Consider the following 22302-nt stretch of genomic DNA (forward strand, 5'->3'; position numbering starts at 1 on the left):
CCTCCAAACCTTCATTTTAGCATGCAAGATTGTCGATAGGGTAAATTCAGGTAGGTTTTTCCCCCAGAGGCTGGGTGAAAGTAGATCATAGATTAAAGGTGTTTGTTTTCCGATGTTGGTTGAAAGATGAAATGTTTAAGGACAAGCTGACAAGAACTACTTCAGTCAGAGGGTAGGAAGTTTGTAGAATGGGCTGCCAGCACAAGTGGTGGACACAGGTTTGATTGCAACATTTGGATAAGAACATGATGGGATGAGTATGGAAGGCTCTGGTCCATGTGTGGATCAATGAGACTGGGCAGAATAGTTCAGCATGGACTAGATGGGCTGAAGGGCCTGTTTCTGTTCGGCATGCTTCTATAACACTAATTTGCTCTTGCAGATAATGCAAGCACAGTTTTCACAAGACAATAATCCTGATGCACAGACACTTCAGAAGCTAGCAGACCGGACTGGGTTAAGCCGCCGAGTTATACAGGTAGGTCTGTTTTAAGTGTTATGGGAGTTAGAGTTGGGGTTAGTGTGGTCTTTGATTCATCATCAAGGTACCTAGGAGTTTATGTGAATCTCCATCTCCCATTAATGTGGCAGGTGCTGGCTGTGTATTGTGTACCTAGGACTCGGGCTGAAATGATTCAGGACTCAGTGTAGGAGGGACAGACAACTGTTGGAGCAGCCTTAAAATATAGGACAATACAGGCCCTTCAGCCCACAATGTTGTTCCAACCATTCTACCCTCTTGAACATCAATCTAACCCTTCCCATCTTCATAGCCCTGCATTTTTCATCTATGTGCCTATCTAAGAGTTTCTTAAACATGAATAATGTATCTATCGCTACCACCACAGCTAGCCCTGCATTCCACATTTTAATAAAAAGCCTACCACTTTCCATCAAACATTATGTCCCTGTATGTTAGCCATTTTGTGACCACATGGGTTTCCTCTGGTTGGTAGGTTAATTGGTCAGATGGGTGTAATTAGGCAGTGTGGGCTCATAGAAACATAGAAAACCTATAGCACAATACAGGCACTGAGGCCCACAAAACTGTGCCAAACATGTCCTTACCTTAGAAATTACCTAGGGTTACCCATAGCCCTCTTTTTTTCCAAGCTCCATGAACCTATCCAGGAGTCTCTTAAAAGACCTTATCATACCCGCCTCTACCACCATTGTCAGCAGCCCATTCAACACACTCACCACTGAATTTAAAAAAAAACTTACCCCCGACATCTCCTCTGTAACTACTTCCAAGCACTTTAAACCTGTGTCTTCTTGTGCTAGCCATTTCAGCCCTGGGGAAAAAGCCTCTGACTATCCACATGATCAATGCCTCTCTCATCTTGTACACCTCTAACAGGTCACTTCTCATCCTCTGTCGCTCCAAGGAGAAAAGGCCAAGTTCACTCAAACTACTCTCATAAGCCATGCTCCCCAATCCAGGCAGCATCCTTGTAAATCTCCTCTGCACCCTTTCTGTAGTTTCCACATCCTTCCTTTAGTGAGGCGACCAGAACTGAGCACAGTACTCCAAGTGGGGCCTGACCAGGGTCCTATAGAGCTGCAACGTTACCTCTTTGCTTTTAAACTCAATCCCATGATTGGTGAAGGCTAATGCACTGTATGCCGCCTTAACTAGAGTCAACAAGCACAGCAGCTTTGAGTGTCCCATGGACTCAGACCCCAAGATCCTCCTGATCCTCCACACTGCCAAGAGTCTTACCATTAATACTATATTCTGCCATCAAATTTGACCTACCAAAATGAACCACCTCACACTTAACTGGGTTGAACTCCGTCTGCCACTTCTCATCCCAGTTTTACATCCTATCAATGTCGCACTGTAACTTCTCATAGTCCTCCACACTATTAACAACAGCCCCAACCTTTGTGTCATCAGCAAATTTACTAATCTATCCCTCCACTTCCTCATCCAGGTCATTTATAAAAATCACAGAGTAGTTGTCTCAGAACAGATCCCTGAGGCACACCACTGGTGACTGACCTCCATGCAGAATATGATCCATCAACAACCACTCTTTGCCTTCTGTGGGCAAGCCAGTTCTGGATCCACAAAGCAATGTCCCCTTGGATCCCATGCCTCCTTACTTTCTCAATAAGCCTTGCATGGGGTATCTTATCAAATACTTGCTGAAATCCATATACACTACATCTACGGCTTTACCTTCATTAATGTGTTTAGTCACATCCTCAAAGAAATTCAATCAAGCTCGTAAGGCATGACTTGTCTTTCACAAAGTCATGCTGACTATTCCTAATCATTACGCTTCTCCGAATGTTCATAAATTCTGCCTCTCAGGATCTTCATCAACTTACCAACCACTGAAGTAAGACTCACTGGTCTATAATTTCCTGGGCTATCTCTGCTCCCTTTTTTGAATAAAGGAACAACATTCACAACCCTCCAATCCTCTGGAAACTCTCCCGTCCTCATTGCCAAGATCATCGTCAGAGGCTCAGCAATCTCCTCCTTCACCTCCCACGGTAGCCAGGGGTACATCCCATCCGATCCCAGTGACTTATCCAACTTGATACTTTCCAAAAGCTCCAGCACATCCTCTTTCTTAATATCTGCATGCTCAAGCTTTTCAGTCCACTGCAAGCCATCCCAACAATCGCCAAGATCCTTCTCCATTGGGCGAGGAGGGACTGTTGTTTTGCTCTATCGCTAAATAAAAGAACTCACAATTGTGTAATACCATTTCCAGTGCACTAGAGTAAAGGAAAATAAGTGTTGCTCTCTATCTGATGCAGCATAAAAAGGATAAATGACATTTTCAAAAAATAAATATAAGCTAACTTATATACACAGGAGTAGTGGTAGTTGGGGGTGTGGAGTGGTGGGTTAGTTGGTAGTTATATTTGATCAGCCTTAGTTTGGGGAAAGTAACTTTTTGAGTCTTCTGTTCTTGGTATGTATCATAGAACCATAGAACATTACAGGCCATTCGGCCCTTCTTAGCTGTGCCAAACCATTTTTCTGCCTACTCCCACTGACCTGCACCTAGACCATATCCCTCCATACACCTCTCATCCATTTATCTGTCTAAGTTTTCTTAACTGTTAAAAGTGAGCCCGCATTTACCACTTCATCTGGCAGCTCATTCCACACTCCCACAACTCTGTGTGAAGAAGACCCCCCCCCATGTTCCCTTTAAACTATTCTCTCCCCCCCCCCACCCTTAACCCATGTCCTCTGGTTTTTTTTTTTCTCCCTTAGCCTCAGTGGAAAAAGCCTGCTTGCATTCACTCTATCTATACCCATCATAATTTTATATACCTCGATCAAATCACCCCTCCTACGCTCCAGGGAATAAAGTCCTAACCTATTCAACCTTTCTCTGTAACTCAGTTTCTCAAGTCCCAGCAACATCCTTGTAAACCTTCTCTGCACTCTTTCAACCTCCTTAATATCCTTCCTGTAATTAGGTGACCAAAACTGCGCATAATACTCCAAATTCAGCCTCACCAATGTCTTATACAACCTCACCATAACGTTCCAACTCTTGTACTCAATACTTTGATTTATAAAGGCCAATGTACCAAAAGCTCTCTTTACGACCCTATCTACCTGTGATGCCACTTTTAGGGAATTTTGTATCTATTTCCAGATTCCTCTGTTCTACTGCACTCCTCAGTGTCCTACCATTTACCTTGCCTGTTCTACCTTGGTTTGTCCTTCCAAAGTGCAACACCTCACACTTGTCTGCATTAAACTCCATCTGCCATTTGTCAGCCCATTTTTCCAGCTGGTACAAATCCCTCTGCAAGCTTTGAAAACCTTCCTCACTGTCCACTACACCTCCAATCTTTGTATCATCAGCAAATTTGCTGATTCAATTTGCCACATTATCATCTAGATCATTGATATAGATGACAAATAACCATGGACCCAGCACTGATCCCTGTGGCACACCACTAGTTACAGGCCTCCACTCAGAGAAGCAATCCTCCACTACCACTCTCTGGCTTCTTCCACTGAGCCAATGTCTAATCCAATTTACAACCTCTCCATGTATACCTAGCAACTGAATCCTCCTAACTAACCTCCCATGCAAGACCTTGTCAAAGGCCTTACTGAAGTTCATGTAGACAACATCCACTGCCTTCCCTTCATCCACTTTCCTGGTAATTTCCTCAAAAAACTATTAGATTGGTTAAACATAATTGGTATGAGCCTCCTCCCTGATGGAAGTGGTTCTATAAGTGGGGTGGGTGGGATCCTTCATGATATGACTGGCTCTTTTCTGGCCCCTATCTGTACATGTCCTTGATGGTGGGTAGGCTAGTGTAGGTGATGTGTTGGCAGTTTTGACCTCCCACTGTAGTACCTCCCTGTCAGACACAGTGCAGTTTTTTTTTACCATACCATGGTGCAGCTTGTTTGGATGCTCTCTACTGCACTTCTGCAGAAAGACCTGCGTGTATATGTGCATAATCCAGCTCTTTTCAGTCTCCTCAGAAAGGAGAGGTATTGGTAAGTTTTCCCGATTGTCTAGAATGTTCTGAGGTTGTGCAAGATGAGCCCTTCAATGTGTTTGAACTGCTCCCAGTTTCCACTGCTGTGTTGCAGATGTAAAGAGGAGTGTGAGTTGTGCAAGTTCTGGTGAAGTCGATAACCATCTCCTTTGTCTTGTTGACATTGAGAAAGAAGTTATTTGCATGTTACCAGGCCTTGAGCTTTCCCCCCCACCGCTTTAGGCAGTCTCATCATTGTTGATGAGCCCCACTGTTGTTGCATCATCAGCGAAAGACAAGCACTTGAACTACAAAGACAGGGAGCTGCTGGAGAATGGGATGTGCTGTGGTATTTGAGAAGAACACTGAGCTGAAAGGAGTGCGCTGTATTAATCCGTAATGTGAGCAAACATCAAAAGTGTCACTGATACAAAATGTATTTGGACCATAAGACGAGCAAACTTAAATCATTTTGTCTGCTCCACCATTTCATCATAGCTGATTTATTATCCCTCTCAACCCCATTCTCCTGCCTTTTTTCCCCCGTAACATTTGACGCTCTGACCAATTAAGAACCTAGTTGTGTGTTACATTTTCTGAAAAGGAAAAATGATGTTACAGGTTTGGTTTCAGAACTGTAGAGCTCGTCACAAAAAGCACGTGGGTCCCACTCAGCTGTCGGCTGCCACCATGACTACTGTGCACCAGGAGAACATCTCTCAACCTGTGCTGGATGAAATGGCTTACAGAGCATATGTCACCCCAGATGGGCAGATGTTGACCAGCCTGCACACCTACATGGATGGTGAGTTCACTGGCCACTGTCTGCTGTGACTTAATGAGCAAACAGCCCTTGGACATAGGTTTAGAAAATAACAATATAGGCACTTTGTTCACGTTGTGCCAACCTTTTAACCTACTGCAAGATCAGTCTAACCCTTCCCTCCATGTAGCCTTCCATTTTTCCAATGGCAACTATAAAACACTAATTAAGAAGGAAAAGATTGATTATGAAAGTAAGCTATCCAGTAATATTTGAGGATGTAAGAGCTGCTTCAGATATATACTGTGATAGAGAAATGAGAGTAGATATCAAACCTCTGGGAGGCAATGCTGGAGAGGTTGTCATCGGGGACAATGAAGTGCGCCATTCCTCACTGTGGAAGACACGAGCAGTATGCTGGCAGTTCGAGAGTGTCAGGCGGCAGAAGTGTGTGAAGTTGCAATTACCAGGGAGAAGGTTCTTGGGAAACTGAAAGGTCTGAAGGTAGATAAGTCACCTGGACCAGATAATGTACACCCCACAGTTCTGAAAGGAGTGGCTGAAAAGATTGTGGAAACGTTTGTAATGACCTTTCAAGAATCACTAGATTGTGGAATGGTTCTGGAAGACTGGATAATTGCAAATGTCACTCCATACTTCACGAAGGGAGAGAGGCAGAAGAAAGGAAATTATAGGCCAGTTAGTCTGACCTCAGTGGTTGGGAAGATGTTAGAGTTGATTGTTAAGGATGTGGTTTTGGGGTCATTGGAGTCGCATGATAAAATATGCCATAGTCAGCATGGTTTCCTCAAGGGAAAATCGTGTCTGACTAATCTGTTGGAATTCTTTGAAGTAACAAGCAGGACAGACAAAGGAGAATCAGTACTTGGATTTTCAGAAGATCTTTGACAAGGTGCCACACTTGGGGCAGCTTAACAACTTGGAGCCACGGGAAAGATTCTAGCGTGGATAAAGCAGTGGCTAATTTGCAGGAGGCGGAGTGGGAATTAAGGGATCCTTTTCTGGTTGGGTGCTGGTGACTAGTGTTATACAGGTCTGTGTTGGGACCAATTCTTTTTACATTATGTCAATGACTTAGATGACAGAATTGATGATGAGTCATGATGAAATGACAGAGCAGTCTTGATGGTTTAAATGGTCTAATTTTGCTCCAATATCTTATGGCCTTTTCTATCATCCATGTGCCTATCTAAGAGTTTCTTAACTGTCCCTAATGTATCCACCTCTTCCTCCTCCTCTGGTAGCACGTTCCACGCACCTACCACTCTGTATTTATACAAAAAAAAACTCTGCATCTGACAAATTCTCATCTTATTAACCATTTCTGCCCTAATGCAAATTCTACTAGCTGTCCACTAGATCTATGCCTCTTGCACACCTCTATCAAGTTATCTCATACTCATTCACTTCAAAGAGGTAAACTTTGGCTCGCTCAACCCATCCTCTAATCCAGGCATCATCCTGGTAAATCTCCTCTGCACCCTTTCTAAAGCTTCCACATCCTTCCTATAATGAGATGACCAGAACTGAGCACAATGCTCCAAGTGTGGTCTAACCAGGGCTTTATAGAGCTGCAACATTACCTCATAGATCTTGAACTCAATCCCCCAGCTAATGAAGGCCAACACACCATGCACCTTAATGACTTGCTCAGCAAACCTGAGGAATCTGGACATGGACCCCAAGATCCCTGTTCCTCCGCACTACTAAGAATAATTAATTACACTCAAATTGCCTTCAGCTGATGTGAGGGTGGATCATTTCTGCCTTCTGGTCTGGTAAAGTAAATGTTTGCTTGTATGCATCTTGATCTGTGGAATGCATCACCTCAAGGTTCAAGTTTTGGTTTATTGTCATGGGCGCACACACCCAGGGTATAAATGCAATCAAAATGAGCTTTTTCTGCGTAGCAGCATAGAACATGGCAGCCAAGTTAACAGACTGAAATTAATGAAAATATTATGATTTCCATGACAACAGTAAACGTAACACTGGTGCGAGTTGAGGGGAGTAAGGAAATGTAGTTCAAGGCAGTCTTGGGATTTTTCAGGTTGGCTCAGAACCTGATGGTATGGGAAGAAACTGAACCTTCAGGTGTGGGTTTTTGAGCTCCTGTTAGCAGCATTAATAAGGTATGGCCTGGATTGTGGATGTCACCTCTTGTAGATCTCCTCAGTAATGGAGATAGTGGTATTTGGAATGGAGTCAGCCAAGTCAGGAGGTTGTCAGCAAAGCCCAAATCTTGTTGGAAAGGAGAATTGTGAGAGATGTGAATTTCTGTAGTCCTCTTTACAATACTTCAGTTTGCAAGATCTTATTGCAAGATTTCAGAAATAGGAAGTTGGAAACACACAGCAAGTTGGCCTTTGGAGAGAAAAACAGTGAATGTTTCATATCAGAGCCTATCTTCAATCTGAAGCAGTTTGTTTTTCCCCTCTACATAGGCAGTGAGTGTTTCTGACTGCTGGTGCAGGTGTTGAACTTTGGTAGGATCAACCAGGGAAGGTCTTGCACAATGAACGGTAGGGCACTGAGGAGTGTGCTAGAACAAAGGGATGTGGGGAAATAGGTCCATAATTCATTGAAAGTGATATCACAGGCAGATAGGGTTGTAAAGAAAGCTTTTGGAGCATTGACCTTTATAAATCAAAATGTTGACTATCGGGTTTGGGATGGTATGGTTAAGTTGTACAAGATTTTTTTAAAAAAGCAAAATTCTACAGATATACTGTGGAGAACATTTTGAGTGATTGCATCACCATGGAGGTTCCAATGTACAGGATCAGGAAAAAGCTTTAGGGGGTTGTAGCACAAAATGCTGGAGGAACACAGCAAATCAGGCAGCATCTGAGAGGAAAAGGCAGTTGATGTTTAGGGCTAATACATTTCATCAGACCTTCAACTCAGCCAGCTCCATCTTGGACACTAGCCTCCCCACCATTGCAAAAGTCTTCAACAGGCAATATCTCAAGAAGTAGCGTCCATCATTAAGGACCCCACCACCCAGGACATGCCCTCTTCTCATTACTACCATCCTGAAGGAGCTCCAGGAACTCAACATGTTAGAACAGCTTCTTCTCCTCTGCCGATGCCTACAGACATCTGAATAGTCAATGAATCCATGAACATTACTTCAGTACTTATTGCATTGATATTTTTACTTATTGTAACTTGTAGTCATTTTTAATGCATTGCTCCATACTGTTTCTTCAAAACACCATTTCACAATCTGTACCAGTATCGATATTCTGTAGATGAGTAGTGGAGAGGCTATGTTCAGGTTGCATCATGGCCTGGTATGGAAGCACCAATGCCCCTGAACAGAAAATCCTAAAAAAAAAATAGTGGCTACGGCCCAGTCCATCATGGATAATGTCTTTCCAACCATTTAGTACAGCTGTGTGGAGCGTTGTCACAGGAAAGTGGTGTCCATCTTCAGGGGCCCTCCAACACCCAGGACATGCTCTCTTCTCACTGCTGCCATCAGGAAGAAGGTGCAGGAGCCTCAGGACTCTCATCACCAGGTTCAGGAACAGTTATTACCCCTCAACCATCAGGCTCCTGAACTGGAGGGGATAACTTCACTCAGTTTCACTCACCCCATCGCTAAACTGTTCCCATAATCTACGGAGTCGCTTTCAAAGACTCTTCATCTCATGTTCTCCACATTTGCTTGCTTATTTATTTATCTATTTATTTATTTGCAAAGTAGTTGTTCTTCACACATTGGCTGTTTGCCCTATTGGTGCAGGTTTACACTGCTCCTATTGGATTTATTGAGAAAATGCATCTGAGTTGTATACAGTGATATATTGCACTTTGGTAATAAACCTGATTCTGTTTCTCCAACAGTGCAGCCACCGTCACTGGGGCTCCAAACTCTTGCCTCTCATGTGATGACAGAGTTGCCCACAGGTCATGCGTGAATCCCCTTTCTCAGCAGTTTTGACCATTGGATTCTCAGCTTGGAAGGACTGCTGCATTTGGGGCAACTTCCCACAGAGTGCTGTGTGAGGAAACCTCCTGTCTCTCCTCCCCTCCCCCACCCCTGCCACTGCCCCCCAATATTCTATTTATTGACATACTTTGTACTAGTGGAGCACTTTGACTAATTCCTGGTCACAAGCGTGCCAAATGTTTACAATCTTGACCTTTGTGTAAATGTTACACTTGTTTATATTGCTAAGTTATTATAGTATGTTTTCAGTGTTGCTAACTCTGTTTTATACTGTTGACTATTGACAGAAAGGAACATGAAGTCCTGTTGTTTCACTGTTTAAGTTGGCACCTTTTGGATTCTAGACATGAAAAAAATAAACATTTGCTACTGTTGTTACTAGTTCTGCCTTGAATAGAATTTGCATTGTAGAGATTCCACTTGCCCTAGTGCTGAAATCATTGCTCTTTACCTGAGGAGGAGGGCGAGTGAATAAACATAACCCTTGCTTGGAATGAGAACACTTCAATTCCTATCCCCATTCCTGTTCTGACATGTCGGCCCACGGCCTCTTGTCGTGATGGGGCCACTCTCAGGGTGGAGGAGTAAAGCATTGTATTCTCTCTAGATATCCTCAACCTGATGGCATGAACCTAGATTTCCCCTTTGAGTAATTTTTTTTCCTTTTTTCCATTTTTAAAATTTTCCCTTCCTCATTCTCTTCAATTCCCCACTCTGGCCTCTTGTTTCTTCTCCTCACCTGCCTCATCTACCGTTGTTTTCACTTTCTCCACTGGTCTAGTCTCTATCAGATTACCTCCTGTACTTAATAAAGTGACCAATAAATGAATGGTGTTCTGCTGTAAACCATCCATTTCAAGGTTCATGTTGTGCATTTAGAGATGCTCTTCTGCACAACATTGTTGTAACACATTGAGTTACTGTCACCTTCCTGTCAGTTTGAACCAGTCTGGCCATTCTCCTCTGCCCTCTATCATTAACAACGTTTTCTTCCACAGAACCACTGCTCACTGGATTTTGTTTTTCACTCCATTCTCTAAGCTGTAGAGATTGTGTGGAAACCTGAGGAGATTGGCAGTTTCTGAGATACCCCGATCACTGTCTGGCACTAACAATCATTCCATGGTCAAAATCACAATCATTTCTTCCTGATTCTGATATTTGATCTGAACAACTGAATCTCTTGACCATGTCTGCATACTTTTATTTTTGGAGTTGCTGTCGCATGGTTGAATAATTGGATACTTGCATTAATGAGCAGGTACAAAGATGTCCCTGATAAAGTGGCCTCTGAGTGCATATCTGGGTTTCTGAATCATTAGAATTTTTCTTATTTCAGTTTCTCTATGAATTTATTTTTGAGTTCTTGATGTGACAATTTGAGCAAGATGGAGAGGATGTATGCTCTGTCATAGCGAGGCTAAATGCAAACAGGCTCTTTCCACTGGTTGAATGAGATGGGAACTAGAGCTTGTAGATTAAGGGTGGAAGGCGATGTATTCAAGGGGAACTTCACTCTGAGGATGTTGAATGAGCTGCCAGTGGAAGTGGTGGATGTGGATTCAATTTCAACATACAAGAAGTTCGGATAAGTACAGGGATGGGAGGAATCCGTAAGAACAGAAGACAAAAGGAACAGAATTAGGCCATTCACCGCCTCCATTTCATCATGGCTGATATATTTTCCCCCTCAACCCCATACACTTGCCTTCTCCCTATAACCTTTCATACCCTGACTAAACAAGAGGCTTTCAACTTCTGCCTTAAATACACCCAATGACCTGGCCTCTACAGCTACCCATGGCAATGAATTCCACAGATTCATTATTCTCTGGCCAAAGAAATTTCTCCATCACCATTCCAAATAAACATCCCTCTATTTTGAAGTTGTACCCTTTGGTTCTACCCTACCCCCAATATAGGAAGCATCCTCTCCACATCTGTTCTATCAAGGGCTTTCACCGTTCGATAGGTTTCAATGAGGTCACCCCTCATTCTTCTAAATTCCATAGTGTATAGGCCCAGAGTCGTCATACGATCCTCAAATGATGACCCTTTAATTCCTAGTATTGATCTCACGAACTTCCGCTGAATCCTTTCCAATGTCAGTGCATCCTTTCTTGGATAACTGCTCTCAATACAAGTGAGGCTTCACCACTGCTTTATAAAGTCTCAACATTATATCCTTGCTTTTATATGCTTGTCCTCTTGAAATAAATGTCAACATTGCATTTACCTTCATCACCACTGACCCAACCTGCAAAATAACCTTTATGGAATCCTGCACAAGGCCTCCCAAGTCCCCTTGCACCCTGGATTTTTGGATTTTCTCTCCAGTTTGGAAATAGTTTTACTTCTACCAAGGTGCAAGACCATACATTTCCCATCATTGTTTCATCCGCACCATTTTGTCCATTCTCGTAATCCAAGTCCTTCTATAGCTTCTCTACTTCCTCAAAACTACCTGCTCCTCTTCATAGCATCTGCAAACTTTGCAACAAAGCCATCAATTTGATCATCCAAATTATTGATATATAATGTTAAAAGAATTGGTCCCAACGCAGACCTCTGTGGGACACAACTAGTTTCCAGCAGCAATAAGAAAAGGCTGCCTTTATTCCCATTCTTTGCCTCCGGCCAATCCTTTATTCATGCCAGAATATTTCTTGTAATACCAAGAGCTCTTAACTTGTTCAGCAGCCTTGTGAGGGACCTCATCAAGGTCTTTCTGAAATTCCAAATATACAACATCCACCAGTTCTCCTTTGTCTATCCTGCCTATTACTTCAAAGAATTCCAACAGGTTAGTCGGGCAAGATTTTCCCTTGAAAGAAATAAGCTGACCACAGCCTACTTTTTCATGTGCCCAGAAACCACATCCTTAACAATTGACTCCAACATCTTCCAAACCAGTGAGGTCAGACTAACTGGCCTATAATTTCTTCTGGTTCTCTCCCTTCTTGAGGAGTGGAGTGATATTTGTAATTTTCCAGTCCTCCAGAACCATTCCTGAATCTAATGATCCTCCATGATTTCTTCATCTAGTTCTTTCAGAATCCTCAGGTGTAGTCTATTTGATCCAGCTGACTTGTCCAGCTTCACTTTCCCAAGCACCTTCTTCATCATAATGGCAACTACCCTCACTTATACCCCCTGACACACTTGTACGTCTGGCATACTACTAGTATCTTGCACAGTGAAGTCTGATGCAAAAAATGTATTCAGTTCATCTGCCATTTCCTTGTTTCACACACCTCCATTTTCCAATGGTCTGATATCTATACTTGCCTCTCTTTTACTGTATTTGGGAAAACATTTGGTATCCTCTAATGTTATTGGCAAGCTGACCTTCATGTTCCACCTTATGGCTTTTTTTAGTTGCCTTCTGCTGGTTTTAAAAATAATTCCCAATCATCTAACTTCTCACTAATTTTTGCTCTTATACACGCTCTTTTGCTTTTGTTAGCTTTGACTTACCTCATCAACCATAGTTGTGTCATCCTGCCTTTAGAATACTACTGCTATGGAATGCATCTGCCATAATGCTCCCAGAAACTCTGGCCATTGCTGCTCTGCCAACATACTTGCTATTTTCCCCTTACAATCAAATTTGGCCAGCTCCCCTCTCGTGCCTCTAATTCCCTTTACTCCACTGTAATACTGGTACATCTGACTTCAGCTTCTCAAGTTGCATGGTGAATTCTATCATTATAATTACTGGCTACTACAGGTCCCTTAAGCTCTCTAATCAATTCTGGTTCATTGCATTAGGTCACAATCCAGAAGAACTGATCCCTGAGTGGACTCAACCACATGCTGTTCTGAAAAGGCATCTTGTAGGACTGGGCAAAATAACCATTTGGCATAGGCTGAAGGGCCTGTTTGTGCTGTAAAGCTCTGTGACTCCATACTAACTCCCTTCACTCTGGAGAAAATATACTTAGCTGATCCAATCTCCCCTCATAATGCAAGCACCCCTATGTTCGGGAGTGTTTTTTAACTTCCTGGATTGAGTTTGAACTGTTAGGCCTGAGCCCTGGGTTGGCAGAATTCCACTCTGAGCCTAGGGCCAGTGCAGTTTAAATTCAATTGTTGAACCTGATGTGACCACCTTTAGCAAAGGAAGTCAGGTCCATACATAACTCCAGGCCCATCAACGTGCTAATGGAGAGGATTTTAACTCTCTGATATGGATGGGCCACGGCACAGGATTGGAAGAAAAATCTGAATGCTCAAAGTATATGTATGCCACTGTCTATGACTTTGAGATGTTTTCTTGCTCAATAAATCCAATAACCATAATAGAAACATAGAAAACTTGCAGCACAATACAGGCCCTTTGGCCCAAGTTGTGCCGAACATGTCCCTACCCTAGAAATTACTAGGCTTACACATAGCCCTCAATTTTTCTAAGCTCCATGTATGTATCCAAAAGTCTTTTAAAAGACCCTATCATATCCACCTCCACTACCATTGCAGGTAGCCCATTCCACGCACTCACCACTCTGAGTTAAAGAAACTTACCCCTGACATCTCCTCTGTACCTACTCCCCAGCACCTTAAACCTGTGTCCTCTTGTGGCAACCATTTCAGCCCTAGGAAAAAGCCTCTGACTATCCACACCATCAGTGCCTCTCATCATCTTGTACACCTCTGTCAGGTCACCTCTCATCCTCTTTCGCTCCAAGGAGAAAAATTCTAGTTCACTCAATCTGTTTTCATAAGGCATTCTCCCCAATCCAGGTAACATCCTTGTAAATCTCCTCTGCACCCTTTCTATTCACCACATCTTTCCTGTAGTGAGGTGACCAGAACTGAACACAATACCCCAAGTGGGGTCTGATCAGGGTCCTATATAGCCGCAACATTACCTCTCCGCTACTAAATTCAATTCCACGATTGATGAAGGCCAATACACCATATGCCTTCTTTACCACAGTCAACCTACACAGCTGCTTTGAGCATCCTATGGACTCAGACCCCAAGATCCCTCTGATCCTCCACACTGCCAAGAGTCTTACTATTAATACTATATTCTGCCATCATATTTGACCTACCAAAATGAACCACCTCACACTTAACTGGGTTGAACTCCATCTGCCACTTCTCAGCCCAGTTTTGCATCCTATCAATGTCCTGCTGTAACCTCTGACAGCTCTCCACACTATCCACAACAACACCAACTTTTGTGTCATCAGCAAACTTACTAACCCATCCCTCCACTTCCTCATCCAGGTCATTTGTAAAAATCACGAAGAGTAAGGGTCCCAGAACAGATCCCTGAGGCACACCACTAGTGACTGACCTCCATGCAGAATATGACCCATCTACAACCACTCTTTGCCTTCTGTGGGCAAGCCAGTTCTGGATTCAAAAAGCAATGTCCCCTTGGATTCTATGTCCCTTACTTTCTCAGTAAGCCTTTCATGGGGTACCTTATCAAATGCCTTGCTGAAGTCCATATACAGTACATCTACTGCTCTTCCTTCATCAATGTATTTAGTCACATCCTCAAAAGATTCAATCAGGCTTGTAAGGCACGACCTGCCCTTGACAAAGCCATGCTGGCTATTCCTAATCACATTATACCTCTCCAAATGTTCATAAATTCTGCCTCTCAGAATCATCATCATCAACTTACCAACCACTGAGGTAAGACTCACTGGTCTATAATTTCCTGGTCTATCTCTACTCCCTTTCTTAAATAAAGGAAAAACATTCTCAACCCTCCAATCCTCTGGAACCTCTCCCATCCCTATTGATGATCAGAGGCTCAGCAATCTCCTCCCACAGTAGCCTGGGGTACATCTCATTGGGTCCCAGCAACTTATCCAACTTGATGCTTTCCAAAAGCTCCAGCACATCCTCTTTCTTAATATCTACATGCTCAAGCTTTTCAATCTGCTGCAAGCCAACAGTACTATCACCAAGATCCTCTTCCATAGTCCTTTTCTCATGGCCCCTTCTGGCTCTCCTAATTTCCTCCTTAAGCGCCTTCCTGTTAGCCTTATAATCTTCTAGATCTCTAACATTATCTAGCTCTCTGAACCTTTTGTAAGCTTTTCTTTTCATCTTGACCAGTGGTTCCTGTACCCTACCATAACTTCCCTGTCTCATTGGAACGTACCTATGCAGAACTTCACACAAATATTCCCTGAAGGTATGTCACATTTCTTCTGTACTTTTCCCTGAGAACATCTGTTTACAGTTTAAGCTTTCAATTTCCTGCCTGATGGCCTGTTAATTCCCCCTACCCCATTTAAACACTTTTCTAACTTGTCTGTTCCTATCTCTCTCCAATGCTATAGAATCAATGAAAGACCAATATGCAAACACAACAAACTGTGCAGATACAATAGAGGAAAAAATGATAATAAAACGAAACAAACCAACACATAACGGGATCCTGCAGCAGGATAGGTTTTTGCAGAGTAGGACGAGGGCTACTGTATGTGGAAAAGGCAGGTAGGTGGAGATGAGTCTATGGTCAGATCAACCATGACCTTATTGAATGGTGAAGCAGGTTCAATGGGCCAGACACCCTACTCCTGCTCCGAGTTCTTATGTTCTTAACAATCTGATTACTTACACAGGCACAATCAAGTGGGAAACATCATTAATCAAAATCTTGCTTTAAAATGCAAACTCATGAATGAAATCATGCCTTACTATAAATACAAGCCTAATTCAGTTTCAGTGTCAGAATATCATAAATTATGTTATGACCAATCAGTTATTACAGACAGGACAATCCATAATAACTGTCCCAATATAATAATACAGGATAAACAGGCAAGAACAACTTATTTAATAGATATAGCTGTTCCAAACTCACATAGCTTACAGAAATCAGTCAGTGAAAATCACCAGATATATACTGAATTAAAAGAGGAAATTGAAAAACTTTGGAACATGGACAGGGGATACATTGTCCTGATAGTAATATCTATAACTGGGGTCATCCCAAAGTCACTGCGCAACAGCATTAAACAATTAGAGCTACACAGCAATATCTATGTAACTCTTCAGAAAGCCACAATATTGAACACCGTGAGAATAATCTGAAAGTTCCTAAATTAAGCCCAGTGGAAAATAAGAAATCTTTCACGTTGCTATATTGACAACCAAAGGCTTTTGACTCTGTCCCAGATTTACGGTTAATAGAAGTTCTTAATGTATTTAAATAACACCCAATATTTGTGAAAATCTTTCAACATCTGACGAAGCATTGGCATACTATAATCACCCTATCTATTAACAACCAAAAAAGAACAATCACCATTATCAAAGTAAACAAAGGCATATTCCAAGGTGACTCCCTAAGTCCATTATGGTTCTGTCCAGCTTTAACCCACTCTCTAAATTACTTAATTGGACAGAGACTGGGTATCAAATCAGAAACAATGAAATGAGCTATACCTTAACACACCTTTTATACATGGATGACTTGAAATTACGTACTCCTTTATCAGTTAAGCTAAAGCAATGAATTCGAACAGTAAAACTATATTTGAAAGATATAAACATGGATGTTAGATTGGATTAGCGCAGAACACTCAACATAAAGAAAGGTGTAATAGAGCTAGTAGAATAGAAAACAGAGCAGCAGGATACAATACAACCGATGGATGAATATGCAACATATACGCATCTGGGATATCGACAAGCCAAGTAAATGGATCATAGTGTGATAAAGGAAATCTTCTAACAGTATTTTTGTCAAGGCTTAAGAAAATCTGCCAAACAGAGCTCAACAGTAAAAATACAACAAGGGCAATAAACACTTTTGCTACACCTATATGAATGTATTCTTTCGGCATAATATCTCGGTCTGAAACTGATCTGGAAAATCTACAAAGAAAAATAAGAACTGAAATTACAAATTTCAGAAAACATTATGTACATTTGAAAGCACTTAGATTAACACTACCTAGGACAGAAGGGGGAGAAAGAGAAATGATAGTCATTAAAAATCTACACAACAGTTAGATAAAACTTATAAGGATATAGTTTCATCAACAAAAACAGGATTCAGCACTCTATGTGAGCATACACAATTCTGATAAGAATTATATACCATTAAACTAATGGTATAAATGGGGGGGGGGGGGTTTAAACTAAATTTGCAGGGAGCGGGGATCCAGAATGTGAGAGAGGATAGCGAGAGGAAGAATAAAGGACAGGTGGGGACTACATGGTTCCGGAATATTAAGTGTGTAGTAGAGAAAGGTGAGGTGGAACAAGTGATAAGGAGGACACATGTACAGAGGGATGGTCTGACGGAACATGAAGTTAAATGTGTTGAAAGAATAAGTAAATTTAAGAAGGACAACAAAATTCTAGGGGCATCTAGCCCGATGGGAGTTCGGGGAGCTGGGTTAAGCACAATAGGCAGCGATTCAAACAGAGAGAGGAGAAATGGGCTAAGAATTCTATATCTGAATGCACGAAGTGTCAGAAATAAGGCGGATGAACTTGAAGCTCAGGTGCGAATGGGTAACTATGATGTTGTTGGGATAACGGAGACATGGCTGCAGGGAGATCAGACCTGGGAAATGAATGTACAAGGGTATATGTGCTATCAATAGACAATAGACAATAGGTGCAGAAGTAGACCATTCGGCCCTTCGAGCCTGCACCGCCATTTTGAGATCATGGCTGATCAACTACTATCAATACCCGGTTCCTGCCTTATCCCCATATCCCTTGATTCCCCTATCCATAAGTTACCTATCTAGCTCCTTCTTGAAAGCATCCAGAGAATTGGCCTCCTCTACCTTCCGAGACAGTGCATTCCAGACCCCCACAACTCTCTGGGAGAAGAAGTTTTTTCTTAATTCTGTCCTAAATGACCTACCCCTTATTCTCAAACCATGCCCTCTGGTACTGGACTCTCCCAGCATCTGGAACATATCTCCTGCCTCTATCTTGTCCAATCCCTTAATAATCTTATATGTTTCAATCAGATCCCCTCTCAATCTCCTTAATTCCAGCATGTACAAGCCCAGTCTCTCTAACCTCTTTGCGTAAGACAGTCCAGACATCCCAGGAATTAACCTTGTGAATCTACACTGCACTTCCTCTACAGCCAGGATGTCCTTCCTTAACCCTGGAGACCAAAACTGTACACAATACTCCAGGTGTGGTCTCACCAGGGCTCCATACAAATGCAAGAAGATTTCCTTGCTCTTGTACTCAATTCCCTTTGTAATAAAGGCCAACATTCCATTAGCCTTCTTCACTGCCTGCTGCACTTGCTCATTCACCTTCAGTGACTGATGAACAAGGACTCCTAGATCTCTTTGTATTTCTCCCTTACCTAACTTTACACCATTCAGATAATAATCTGCCTTCCTGTTCTTACTCCCAAAGTGGATAACCTCACACTTATTCACATTAAACATCATCTGCGAAGTACCTGCCCACTCACCCAGCCTATCCAAGTCTCCCTGAATTCTCTTAACACGCTCATCACATGTCACACTGCCACCCAGCTTAGTATCATCAGCAAATTTGCTGATGTTATTCTCAATGCCTTCATCTAAATCGTTGATGTAAATTGTAAACAGCTGTGGTCCCAATACCGAGCCCTGTGGCACCCCACTAGTCACTAGTCCCAGAGAAAGAAGAGTTCCTTGCGGCAATACAGGACTAGCTGGTTAACACAGAAAGTATCAAAAATACATATATAAAACCAATAAAATCAAGATGGTAAATGTAGAAAATTCCAAGGAAATCCTGAAACAGTCCAGCATATTATAGGATCCCGCAGATGTTTAACTCAACTTGATTACTTACACCGGCACAATCAAGAGGCAAACAGCACTCACCCAAATCTTGCTTAAAATACAAACTCATAAATGAAATCACACCTTGCTATAAATACAAGCCTGATCCAATTTTAGAGTCAGAATATCATAAAGTAATTGTAATGCCCTGGTTCACATGGAACATATTTTTCATCTGTTATGCTTTTCTGTTCTCTGTGTTAGCGGCGTGTTTGGGTTACTGTTGAATAGGAGAGATGTGTGCATCCAGTGGGAGGTTTCTCTGGTGAGGGGCATTAAGGTTGGGCTTGGGCTTTTGTTGAGAGAGAAGATGCTAGAGAGAAGAAGTCGAAGGAGTCGACCGGGAGCGGGGCCATGATTCGATGAAGCCCAGAGAGATGGAAGGAGGATCGGCGAAGGGAAACTGTGAGCTCCAACTTGTGCACGTTAGACTGTTTCATTAAAATGGGCCTTTTTCTTTTTTGCTTTTTCATTACTAAACCTTTAGTCAAACTAAGAATTATGAAGTTAAATCTTTTAATTGTGTGCGGTATACTGTCTGTTATTTCGTGGTACTTACATCACACAGCATCCACACAAACAGGCATTAAGGGGGCTTACACTTCAATCTCCCACGTTTGGTGGAGCCAGAGGGTGTCTCCCCTAGACTTACACAACCAACAGAACCAAGTGTTACATATTACACACAAAATGCTGGTGGAACACAGCAGACCAGGCAGCATCTATAAGGAGAAGCACTGTCGACGTTTCGGGCTGAGACCCTTCATCATGACTAACTGAAAGGAAAGATAGTAAGAGATTTGAAAGTAGGAGGGGAAGGGGAAAATGCAGAATGATAGGAGAAGACTGGAGGGGGTGGGATGAAGCTAAGAGCTGGAAAGGTAATTGGCGATAGTGATACAGAGCTGGAGAAGGGAAAAGATCATGGGAAGGGAGGCCTCGGGAGAAAGAAGGAGGGAGGGGAGCACCAGAGGGAGATGGAGAACAGTGAGAGTGATGGGCAGAGAGAGAGAAAAAAAACAAACAACTAAATATTGTCAGGGATGGGGTAAGAATGGGAGGAGGGGCATTAACGGAAGTTAGAGAAGTCAATGTTCATGCCATGGGGTTGGAGGCTACCCAGCTGGTATATAAGGTGTTGTTCCTCCAACCTGAGTGTGGCTTCATCTTGACAGTGGAGTAGACACCTTATATACCGTCAGGGAGGAGCTACAGGAGCCTGAAGACAGACACTCAATGTTTCAGGAACAGCTCTTTCCCTCCGCCATGAAATTTCTGAATGGACAATGAACCCATGACATTACCTCAGTATTTTTCCCCTATTTTTGCATTTTATATATATATAGTAACTTATAGAGTTTTAATTGCAATGCTGATTCTGATTCTGAATATGACACGAATGGTCCATGTCCCTCTGCTGCTCCAGCACTGACCTGGGTCGATCAAAGTTTAAAAGTATATAAGTATATCTGTTATCAAAGTAATTATATACTGTATATACTATCTGAGATTCATCTTCTTGCAGGCATGTACAGGGAAGAAAAAAATGCAATAGAATTTATGAAAAGGTGCACTTAAGTAAGATTGACAAACAAACAACTTGCAAAAGAAGACAAATTGTGCCAATAATACATAAATAAATGAATAATACAGAGAACATGAGTTGTGGAGTTAAACACTGAGGAACTGGGAACCTGTTCCTATTTGCATTGTCTTTGGATGTATTGTGCAGCCGTGGCAGGCAATGGTAGAGAGGTACACCAAATGGAAATTAATTTTTCCAGCCCAACTCTTCTATGCTAGCCACACAGTTTGTGTTATTTCTATTTCTGGAGTTATCGAGTCATTCAGCAGTATGGCACAGAAACAGGCCCTTCAGCCCATCATCCATGCTGAACTGTTCTTTTGACTAGTTCCATTGACCCTCACCCACACCATATCCCTCCATACCTCTCCCATCCATGTCCTTATCCAAACTTCTTTTAAATGTTGCAACCTCTTCCACTGGCAGCTCAGTCCACTCTCTGAGTGAAGGTGCTCTCCCTCAGGTCCCCTTTAAATATTTCACCCTTAACCCTTTGCCTCCAGTTGTAGTCTCACCCAATCTCAGTGGAAAAAGCTTGTTTGCATTTACCCTATCTATACTCCTCATAATTTTGTAAATCTCTCCTCATTCTCCAATGCTTCAGGGAATAAAGTCCTAGCCTATTCAACCTTTCCCTGTAACTCAGGTCCTCACATCTCGATGACATCCTTGCAAATATTAGTGTAATAATTAGTTGAGCTCAATGTCATGGACTGAAGGGCCTGTTCCAGGAGAAGCTGCACCAACATTGGGCCTGCATCCTTCCCTGTTCAATCGTCTCTTGAACAATTCAAGATCAACGTTGATTTATCACGTGTACATTGGAACATGCAATTATTGTCATTTATGCCGCACATTCCAGCAGCAACATAGAATTCTGGGCAGAACAACAGAGAACACAAGAAGCAATAAAACAGCAGCAGCAAAATGCCCTGTACCTCCCTCCCATCCATGCCCCAACATAGTCCTCTAACCCCGGCACGTGCCAATTGCCTTCAGCCTCCAGCAGGCTCGGACATGGGCTCACAGATGTTGGCCTATCATGTTGCCAATGATCGATGTCCACCAGTTGCTCTGGCAGCTCGTTCCAAACATTCAACACCCTCTGTGTGGAAGAAGATAGCCCCTCTGGTCCCGAAGACCATGGAAGTCTGCTCCGCCATCCCATCACAGCGAATTTATTTTCCCCCTCAGCCCCATTCCCCTGCCATCTCCCTGTAGACTTCGATGCCCTGAATAATCAAGAAACTATGGCCTCTGCTTTAAATGTACTCAATAACTTGGTTCCACAGCCATCTGTGGCAATGAATTCTATAGATTCACCACTCTATGGCTAAAGAAATTCCTCCTCATCTCTAATTGGACATCACTCTATTCTGAGGCTGTGCCCTCTGGTCCTAGACTTTCCTACTACAGGAAACATCCTCTCCACATCCACTCTATCAAGCCCTTTCACCATTCATTAGGTTTCAATGCGATTCACCCCTTGTTCTTCTAAACTCCAGTGAGTACAGGCTCAGAGTCATCAAACACTCCTCATACATTAACCCTTTAATTCCTGGAATCATCCTGGGCCTCCTTTAAATTGCAAAGGTAAGACTACTTTGAATCCTCCACTTCGTAAGTGCTGTGGTTTTGGGTCAAAGGGGCAGGAAAGACCCAACCAACCCCCTCACTGATGAATCATGGCCCCTCCTGGAAAGAGGCA

General features: G+C 42.6%; 1 protein-coding gene across 1 annotated transcript in view; it reads left to right on the forward strand.

Annotated features, from left to right (window-relative positions):
* lhx8a (LIM homeobox 8a) overlaps nucleotides 1-9189 on the forward strand; it is a 50214-nt gene extending 41025 nt beyond the window's left edge. Inside the window, exons 8-10 of the mRNA XM_059985202.1 lie at nucleotides 383-478; nucleotides 5101-5284; nucleotides 9116-9189. Of these exons, the coding sequence (XP_059841185.1) occupies nucleotides 383-478; nucleotides 5101-5284; nucleotides 9116-9189 (354 nt within the window). The remainder of the gene's footprint in view (nucleotides 1-382; nucleotides 479-5100; nucleotides 5285-9115) is intronic.
* The last annotated feature ends 13113 nt before the right edge of the window (nucleotides 9190-22302 follow it).

This window comes from Hypanus sabinus, chromosome 11 (genome assembly GCF_030144855.1).
Source record: "Hypanus sabinus isolate sHypSab1 chromosome 11, sHypSab1.hap1, whole genome shotgun sequence".
Classification (NCBI taxonomy): Eukaryota; Metazoa; Chordata; class Chondrichthyes; order Myliobatiformes; family Dasyatidae; genus Hypanus; species Hypanus sabinus.